This window comes from Hyposmocoma kahamanoa, unplaced genomic scaffold, assembly GCF_003589595.1.
Source record: "Hyposmocoma kahamanoa isolate Upper Pololo Valley unplaced genomic scaffold, ASM358959v1 66, whole genome shotgun sequence".
Taxonomy (NCBI): domain Eukaryota; kingdom Metazoa; phylum Arthropoda; class Insecta; order Lepidoptera; family Cosmopterigidae; genus Hyposmocoma; species Hyposmocoma kahamanoa.
In genome coordinates this window covers 15828619-15839363 of record NW_020653854.1, presented here as the reverse complement: position 1 = coordinate 15839363, position 10745 = coordinate 15828619, and the positions used below count along the sequence as shown (strand labels likewise).

Here is a 10745-nt window from a genome sequence, read left to right as displayed (position 1 = left end):
AGAACCTATTGCAATAAAACGGCAATTTCATACTTTAACCCCTAATATTAATTGAGATTAGCTACGCAGGCGTGTGCGTACACATAGCTGCATGCTACAATCACAGTATAAATGATTTATTATACTGTCATCGTACTTTCATTAACCTACTACATTTCAAGTCAATCCGATCACTGGAAGAGTTGAACATTAAAACACGTTCATCATACAAATCTTTATTCTCCCTGAAATATGATATATTTGTTCAACAATTACCTCTTTCTGAACTGACTGAACATGACAACATCTACAGCGTCGACGAGCTTCCGAAGGCGAAGAAGCGAATCATTTGCTTTAGAAATGTTTTTACATTTAGATGTGGTCTATAAATTGTGAAGGCGACACTGAGTTTCACGTCATATATTACCTGATAAACCAAATGATTTATTTCTTAACGAATTTTTCGGTTCTTATTCATATGTATATAATGTTATGTTATAAAATGCCTATAGCAAATGGTGCTACATTTTGTAGGTACCCAGCTTTTACTGCATGTTGCATCAGCCCATTTCTCCTTTAAAATGGATCCGGCGGGAAACTAAAAAAATAAATACAAAAACTGCAAATGTAAATCATGCCTGTGGTAAAGCTAAGAACCAAGCGAATGAAGGTGACGTACAATAAGCAAGTATAAGATAGGAACAATGTAGATAAGGAAAGAAAATCTCCAATCTCATAAACTCTTCATTTGATACTCCACGCGCTCACACACATTGTAAAATTATCGATACTGTACCTCTTCTATCTTTCCTTTTTTTCCCATTTATTAATCGGATAAATAAAATATATGGTTTTTACTTAAATCGAAAATAAAAAAAAACTATTGCGAGTGTTGGGACCAAACATTTAAGTAATCAAAATTGTTAGCTTTTAAATGTAAACCGGTAACCAATTTATGTTTACACATTGGTACCGCTATAATAAAAACATGTAAACAAACTAAACCAAAACCGGGATTTTAAATACAGAGTTTCTAGATATCGATAATTTGATTACAACACGCGGGCCCATAGTGCAAGCAATTCATTGAGCTTCATTCGAATTGTTCTCTTGACGGCGGCGATGGCTAACAACCAATGTATATTGTTATTAATTGGTTGCAAGAAAATATGTTTGTTTCGAAACGTTGGTATGGTATTGATCAAAATATTAGGAAATACAGAGTTTTAGTACTTACCGATTAAATGACTCCCGGAGTATTTTTTAAACTTTGGCTTCTTACGCGACATGATATAATGCCACAACACGGCATATGTCTATTTTTTTCCACAAAATAATCTTGTATCACATTTGAACGACAACTGACGCGTTGTTGACACTCATATGAACGTCTGTTCATAAGCTAGATAACGCGAACTCCGCCCACTAACCAGTCTATTACTAGTATTTATGTGGTCTGTGGCGATTTCCTTTATGCTCATAGTGGGGCGTCAGTGTTGCCAATTAAGAAAGTGTTTGGACGATAGTCAAAACAACTTCTGTTTTCCGTGTTCTACTTTTTGAAAAGACAAAATAATTCATTATTGAATGAATTCAACAAAATTAAAATACTAATTGTTTTAATAGGCTAGGCGGTATCTCATCTGATATTGAGCAATGATATCGACCCCTCCTACGTAAAGTATCATACGTCAAAATTACCAAGTTTACAGGGGAGCGTTTTAAAGTTTTAAATTCATTGGAATGAGCATAACACGTGACTTTAGCATTTCTCAGTTTTATTCAGCAAAGCTCTTTACTCACACAGAGTATTATAAAATACTAGATATCGGTTAGATGAACAACCTTAATTTTTATTTTTTATTTATTGAGGGACAATCAGTTACACATATATAAAATAAAATACATATTTTAAAATTAACTTATGAATAAACCTATAGTCCCCTAAATATACATTAAATAAAATAATAAGTAGGTAAATAAATAATACACAACTACAAGTTATAAATAGATATAGCCATAGACATATAGATATAACACATACAACACAAAAAAACTCGTGCACATGAACAACAAAACGAACATATTCAGTAATATGCGTATTTCGCATTTCAAACACTGCAACAGTGCACACAGAGGCAACTCGCTGCGCTCGGGTCCGGTTGTGTCATTACGTAACGAAATACAACTCATAATTGAAATATCATTATTAAACTATTAACTATGCATTGAGTGAGAACAAAAAAAAATGTTGAATAAAAAGAAGTAACGTTTTTGCAATCCATCAGTGAAACAATTATACTATTTGTGCCATAAACATTGTATAATAATAATATTAATTGCTGACACGGCATGCATGCATTTTATCATTTTACAATTTATTTTAGCATTTTTAAATTAAAGTCACATGCTATGCTCATTTCAGTGAATTCATAACTTTAAAACGCTTCCCTGTAAACTTGGCAATTTCGACATGCGATACTTTACGTAGGAGGGACATGATTAGTTGATTCGCCATTACAATGGAATCGATATACACACGTACACATAGTTTTTTCTTCTATTGTTTTTATTTCCCTTTAAAGTAAGAATTTAAACGTTTTTACTTGTTATTCGGGAACTGGTGTTAATAGCTGGGATATGGTCATAGCACCACTGTAGTCATTATTGTACTAATAATAATTATACTAATGATATTTTGAAATAAATAAAAGTAGTGATCGAAAGAGGACGAAAAAGCACAGTAACCTCATGCAGCGTGCATAGAAACTCTGAGTACCTGTTTAACTTATTCTCTCCATTGACTGTCTCCGATGGGAAACTGTGCAAACATAACAGATATTACAGTCAAGCTATGTTGAACAGCACGCTTTAACAACGCGTCTATACTAAATGACATAATGTGAATGTTGACAAGTTGGGGTTGGTTCCAGGCATGACCTGTGAGAAATTTCAGTTCCTTAATCTCTCCACGTTAATTATCTCCATTGGATTTGTTTGAAAACGACTACGAGTGTTTATAGTTGCAAAAGGGGAAGAAGGGAAAAGGCTTTAGCCCAGCAATGTCATCGTCATCAACCTATTACAGATACCACAGTTGGGCACGGGTCTCATCGAATAAGAGTTTAACTTAGCCACTTCACACTCTTTTCAAGGGTTATGAACTTTCATCGATATGAGAGTTTAATCAAGATGTTTTCCCTCACCGTTAGCGTGAGATATTATTACTGAACGTTGACGCATATACGTAACTAAAAAAATAATGTACACAGCATCAAAAGGATTCGAACCAATGACCTCTCACATGAGAAGCAAAAACTATGCAATGTAAAATAAATGTTGTACTGACAATACGTATATCACGCCAAAAGTGAATATTAGTATCACTTATTCGATTCTCAGCCTGTAAAGAGTTAGTGTTCATGCGAATCGACGACAAGCGAATCATCGTATTTACAATGTTTCTTACACAGCAAACTTCCTACATATCTCCAATAAATATCAAAAGTATCAAATGTTACATTTTAATTACCGATCGCATTACACACGAGAAATTAAACTTGCCATTTGAAATGATTCTTCTATTTTCTAATTTTGTGTAACGAGATCTTAGTAGACCTATGTACCGCGACCGTTTGATCTTATGTGATGGCCCTTAGTATAGACGCAGTACCAAAGCGTGCTGAAAAATTTAGCATAACGCATCGTCGCTTCGTGTTTACAAGCTATATACAAGAAGAAGACTCGCTGAACCCCGAGTGGAGCTTTTACAGTGATATTTTTCGCTTTTAAAAAGCACTGTGTGATATAAATTTATACAACAACTCGTTAAAGATTGTATTACAGATACGATAACACGTAAAGTAAGTATTTTTATACAAATTATCACACAGTACTTCACAGGCAAAACTTTAAATACTCAACTGCTTCAATGAGAGATCGAGAAATATTTTTGCTGGAACTCAAAACACAGTAAAATGCAGTGTCTTTCGAAATTGTTTCCTAAAGAATAGTATCGTCAACTTTAACATCATAATTTATGCAGCATTCAATATTGGAAAACTGGCAGACAATTTGGCATTATTCATAAGCAACAAGGTCTTAGACATTCCTCTGACTCCTCATCACATAATTGGCATTACGATCGCATCGCAATTGCAAAATAGCAGTTGTGATTCTGATGGAAATCAGTTTTCGGCGCTCCGTCGTAATTGCCAACTACCTACTTATGCAACCGGTTCTTGCAATCGGCGTGTAGTGCCACATAAAGTCTGGACATCAACTACTTTGCAGTTGGAATGTAACTCGTGGGACGACTCCTAAGAAACATCAATGTACTAGGACTGCATATACATGCATACATATCATCACGCCTGTCTCCCACCTTTGTATTTGTTAAAACTTTTCGCAAATTTAAGCGATAGACCCAGTACAATATGTATGAGAGGGGTAATTTCAAAATCGCAACGATACTAATGCAACTGTTATAGTATGTTTTTCAAATAATAAATAGCTCTTATATTTGAAACAGAAAGTAAAAAGCAATGGGAATTTCATAAAAAATGCAGAATTGTTTGTTGCAATTAAAAAAAATGTCGTTAAGAACTTTCAAAGTAATCAAAAACAGTCTTGTATAAGTTGTATAAAAATGACATAATTACCTGCGAAACTGCGGCGGGGATCCCTCCACGTGGCCATTTGTTTCTTTAGCCAATCTCACGGCCATTTCGTGATCTCTTCTTTCTTGTTCTAGCCTGGAATAATAAAAACAGTTTGAATATTGAAAATTAACTTTAGTGGCGCTACCTAGTGTTGAAATTTGGTTCAAATCAATAAAAGGCATATATTGCAGATTTTAAAGAACTATTTATACAACATATATTTCTTTAAAATGTGCAATACAATAATATCGACAATTCGACAAGTGCCCAAAATATACTACAAACTGGAATAAATATGAATTTCTTTTTCATCGCCAAAAAATAAGTTGAGCACGAGTATACCTCTCTCTGTTTTCCTGATCGACCTTTACAGCCTTTTCAAGCTCCTGCTGCAATTTAAGCGCTGCGATGCGGTCCTGTTCTTCAAGACGACGCCGTTCCGCTTCTTCTGCTTTACGCCGAGCTTCCATTTCGGCTTTGCTAAAATATCAATTATATCGTTGTTACCACCTTCGAAGCAGTGCGAGACTTAACATGTCTATTAAAAAATTTATGTGATAGACGGGCGGATAGGCTTGTAAATGATTGTATAAGGACAGTGAACACTACCTAAATAAAAGTGAATTCCCAAAAAAATCTGCATTCGAATTCATCCAAATCGCAATACGTTTGATATCGCTTTTCTTTATAGGTAAATTTTAATAAAAGTGCCTTTACTAGAAAAAGTTTTAAAAATAAACATATGTTAATTTTGTTTTATACAATATATTATGTTATATGTCATTTATATAACCTTTTGATCAAACATAAAGGGGATACTTGAAAATCATGTAACCGATCAACAGCCGTTTTACTTTATTACTTGTGAAAAAACTACTTACAGCCGACGGTTCTCTTCTTCCTGGCGCAAACGTTCTTGTTCACGACGTTTGGCTTCTTCAGCAGCCCGAAGTTCCGCCTCGATTCTACGCAATCGCTCTTGTTCTTCCCTGTTTTAACGACAGTCAACCCCATTAAAACAAATTATTAGTTCCATGAAACTTACATTTATATAAACATAAATATAGAAGCGGCAATACCTACTCGTGATGTCACACATGTTTCTTTGTTACTACTGATTTCATAATGCCTACAACTATGTGTATATTTTTCAACTATTTTCTTTGGTTTACACAAAAGTTTGTCAACCAATTATGTTGGTAAAACTACTCGTCTTTTACTAAATTATTATCGATACTAGTATAAATTATTTTTTGGAGACGCAAAATCGAATTGAAAAAGAAAATTAAGAATAACAAGTAGGTAACAAGTAAGTAATACTTAAAATAGTGTTCTGTGTTGGCACTGTAATTTTAATGTGCAATACAGAATATTTCATTCATTCAAGTATCCTACTATCTCGCTAAATAGTTCTCGTCTCGTTAAAAACACCTTGTTACATAATTATTTACTGGTAATTGCCCTTCACGGCACAAGATTACCTGTTCTTTTGATCGATCATAGTTTTCTGCAACACGGACATTTGTGTCTCGACCTTTTTTACGACATCGCTGTACAGTTGATCGATCTCCATTCGGGATATTTTGTCATTTCGCTGAAAATACAAATACAACATTCAATTTGAATGGTTGACTGTTTCTTGAGGCCTTTATCAACCGGAGCGGACTGAACAAGTGTGGTTTAGCAATTTATATTTCGTAATTTTATTTTTGGAACGTGTTGACGTCAAAACAACGAATTACTTAATAGATTCTTTTCCATCCTACTTCCGTAAATAATGACTTTAATCTAGTACCAATGTAAGATAAGTAAGTAAATGAAAATGTACGTTTTTTAAAGTTTCATGCTATTTATTTTACCATCCAATTAAGTAAGCTAGCTCAAACTAGAGAATCCCAGTTACTACAAGTACCAAAGCAACAAAATTGACTACGGGGCATTAAAGAATACCCAGATTAGAGTCAAGTTTGAGTCGAGTCATTTAGTGCCCATGGCGCTAACCGTTATGCCATCGAGGTCTGCATCATCACCACCTCATTACCTTAGAAAATTCTTTGTGTATATATTTGTTTCTGCATTTCGTTTATAGTCGTGAAATCAAAAGGAACATTAACATGATGGAATGAATTATTTATTTAAAGTATCAACAAGCTGCTGACGACTTAGAAATTATAGTGTTAATATTGACTTTTGCTATCAAAGTTCTTGTTGCTAGAAGAAATGTTTAATCGTGAACATCCTTCAACATAACGAGGAGAGTACAAAATTTGTTAATAATTGGTTCATACCATGAAATAAACTCTGCATCGTGTTTTCTTATTAACATTAACAAGTGTCGTTAGTAGAGCGGATGCATTACTTTTAAAGCGCTCAATTTCTAAAGTGGTTTGTTACAAACGGGAGAATTATATAATAGTTACCTTAATAGTAGAGCAAGCATTGACAATATCATTTCTCAAGTTCTCAATATTTTTAAGCATGCTGGCCTTTTCTTTCTTGAGTTGCCCAGCTGTAGTTTCCATCTCTTTCAAGTTGTTGGTTAGAGCTCGGATCTTGGCGATGCCGCGATAGCGCGGTTGATGACGGCGCCGAACGAGATAGCCGCGGATGCTCTTTTGTATTTTCACGAGGCACTCGCGACGATACAGGATCTTGTTCTTCACTGGAAATAGTATTAAGAATTATATTAGAACGACTGAATAATATAACATCATCAGTGTAAAAACGTAATCGTATTTAGGGTTTAAAACCTAGATGACTGCATTATCTGACAGAACAAAGAAAAGTTGTATATTTTAAAAATTTAAAATTGGCTTCTGTCACTATTATTTTTTATACAATCAGTGAACAAAAACACAAAGCAATATTACTTCGACCCGTTCGATGTAAAGATGCCTGAGTGAAGAAGCTTGAAAAAGACTCTAACATGTGATGTCTACAGCTAAAGATCTACAACAGGCATACAAAAAATTCGTAAGATCTAACTACTCGATCTGTAGCTCAGTTGGTAAGAACGGTAGCCACGCTGAAGAAATAGACGCTGGTCCAGTCAGCTCGAATGAATTTTTCTTTGTTTTGTTAAATTTTTTTATCAAAAATGATAACGAACTATAGTATAAAGGTTTAGGTAATTAACTAAAAGTACACAAACTTCAATTGTCACTTGCAAGCAAAGCAAATGTAGTAATGGCGTCGGGATAACCGGTCAAATACGATATTTAGTAGTGAGTTTCTTACGTTGTATTACAGCCGTATTCTATAATTTGGTCACATGTTATTAGCTGTATATCTTTTTAAAGACTTCTGGAGTTTTAGGTTGTTTATCGTTAAACATCTTTATTGAAATATTTAATCTATACGGTTGAGATTCAAATATTTATTAGTATTTTGAACAAGTTGTTTGAAATGTTGTCTATTAACTGAAAATATTATCATATATTTAAAGTCATCTTCAAAAAGTTCATTATAATTTTACAACAAGTAACCAAGTAATGCATCATAAAATACCTTATTACGGTTCGTTTATATTTAGTTAATTATCTAAAGCTTTATAGTAGTGGAGATTTTTCACAAAAAATACACGAATATCAAGTAGGAAAAATATAAAACGATACTTAACAAAAATAAATATTGGTATTATACACATTCAACTGTTATGAACTATTCTCCTCATAATCAAACTGTGCAATCTTGTTTTCAAGACAATTTACCAAAACATACAAAAGTACTCACGTTTTATTATGGACACCACAGCAAATATGGACCTTCTCCATCGGGACTTGACAAGCCAAGTGAGCACAGCACCAACGATTGCTTTCAAGTTCTCAGGGTCTGATCTCATGATGGTGTCGAATTCAGAGTATTTACCCGGTCTGAAGAATACTCGAGTTATTCCAAATTTGTAGTCTTTGTCTGATAGACCGAAGCTATGAATTATAGCCTGAGAAAGAAAACAATTTTCTTTTAATTGACTCCACAGACTAACATAACAATCATCATCATCAACCCATTTATACGTCTCATTGCTGAGCATGGTTCTCCTCGGTCGGTTCAGACGAGGACATAGTCCACCACGCTGGTTCAATGCGGATTGCAGACTTCACACTTTGCACGTGGGTTGTGAACCTTCTTCGACGTGCAGGTTTCATCACGATGCTTTCCTTCACCGAAAAGCTCATGGTAAATTTCAAATTAAATTTCGCACATAATTCTCAGAGGTGCGAGCCCGGATTTGAACCCACGCCCACGACCGCTGCTTTAGAGGCGGTAGGTCAAACCATTAGGCTACTATGGCTTCACTTAACAATAAAAATGTTAAACAGCTATTTACAGTACCGTGCTCTTAACAGGGAAGAAGACAAAAGTTTGAACAGATGCACGATACGCTTCATCTGTACCGAATTAGGCTTTCCCTACGAGCCTCACGACTCTGTATACATCATCAGTGTATATACGAGTATAAATGCATTTTAAAATCTGTCTAAAGTACTTTACCGCTTTTAAAAATTAATTGTTACCGTTATAAACTGAATTAAACAAGCTATTTGCAAACAAAATTAGTTCCTCTTTAAAAGTGAAACTATAAGTACAATTAATGGTTTTTTTAGTGCAAAGCTTTAACGCCATTCCATCAAGCTCACAAGCATCAGCTATAACCGAGTTCATTGACCCTAATCGTGTGCTAAGCTTCGCCTGTTGGTGCACCGCTTGCTCGTTCACGCTTGCCGCGAATACACACGGCATTGTCTGATTACGCATACGCTATACTTATTTTTTCTATAACTGCGATAGCGTCACGGCTCCTTGCTTGCTACTTATTTAACTACATTTAATAAAGGATTGTGAAACGTGTATATAAGATTCACAATGGACATGACAGCTCTGTAGCAACATTTTTCAAGAGCTTTGCTATATGAGAAAAGAGTATCTACATTCAAGAATACACTGTCAAGCAACATTATCTGGTACTGTCCAACATGTATAAATATTATTTAGCGCAGAAATTATAGCACCCCAGTCCATAAGTACAATCTACACGTTCCTTTAATGTCCAACGCGGACATTTCTGCAATGACATGCAAAGACGCAGAACCTCAGGGCTTTCAACAGTTACGTAGACCGTAGTTGCAGCGGACTTTTGATATTTAGCGGGCTTCCATTCACGCGTTTAATTTTAGAAATCACCTATGATTATATTGTACGAAACCACAAGATGAAGCCTCATTGCACGAGCTTTAAAAGCTTTATCAACCTTTCTACCGCTGTCTTAAAAAGTACGCCTGATTAAGGCTACATTTTTTCATATTGATTAGAATGCATTTCATATTTCTTTTCTATTGTAACCTGTATGACTTATAGAAAGGTTTTTGAGTTAACATTAAGAGTATAATACTAACCTCACAGAACCATTTAGAACTCAACCCTTGCAACTTCGAGGGTAAGTATCCCTTGTACATGGTGTGCAGTTCACTGAAGGGCGCGCGGCAAGGGTAGCCGTGCTCCATTAGCTCTAACACGGAAATGGTCCCGCTGCATTCCAGTTGTGTAAGGACGAGGCTGCCTTCGATCTCGCGGCCTACCATCCGCGAGTTCGGTTTGATACAACGGATGAAGTTGGTACCCTGGAATAGGAATTTTCACGTGAATTTCACTTACCACTAATATCAAAGAAGTCCGTTACAATAAGTTAGTTATTAGACTTATTTCTTACAAAAAAATTAGTTGATTGCAACAGATTGGGTTGGGAAAGATTTATAATATAAGAGACTTCGTATAAGTAAAAATGGCGAATTAAGCAAGATTTACGTATTTATAAAACTAATAACTAAAACTTTGAGGTCATTTAGTAATTTCTTTAAAATTAGATAAAGTCCTTACCATCAGGCGCACGACTTGTTCGTCCCATCATTTAATATAATAAAAAAGTCATTTTGTAAATACGAAAAACTTGCTCAACTCACCGTCTTTACTTATTCGAAATCAAACTTAGTTTTATAAGTCTCAATCTTACAGTCCCGATCACATATCTACGGACAAAATAACGCCTTATTCTGTAAAACCTGGAATTGTGTTTCATAAACGGAAAACGGCCGCGGAATTAATAAA

The 10745-nt window shown here is 34.9% G+C and overlaps 1 protein-coding gene across 1 annotated transcript in view; it reads right to left on the bottom strand.

Annotated features, from left to right (window-relative positions):
• The window catches only part of LOC113231931 (myosin heavy chain 95F), a 40796-nt gene that overhangs the window by 7949 nt on the left and 22102 nt on the right, over nt 1-10745 (bottom strand). The window contains exons 8-16 of the mRNA XM_026466478.1: nt 10651-10666; nt 10037-10261; nt 8373-8580; nt 7061-7302; nt 6122-6234; nt 5522-5629; nt 4983-5120; nt 4641-4733; nt 2759-2800 (exon numbers count right to left, since the gene is read on the bottom strand). Of these exons, the coding sequence (XP_026322263.1) occupies nt 2759-2800; nt 4641-4733; nt 4983-5120; nt 5522-5629; nt 6122-6234; nt 7061-7302; nt 8373-8580; nt 10037-10261; nt 10651-10666 (1185 nt within the window). The remainder of the gene's footprint in view (nt 1-2758; nt 2801-4640; nt 4734-4982; nt 5121-5521; nt 5630-6121; nt 6235-7060; nt 7303-8372; nt 8581-10036; nt 10262-10650; nt 10667-10745) is intronic.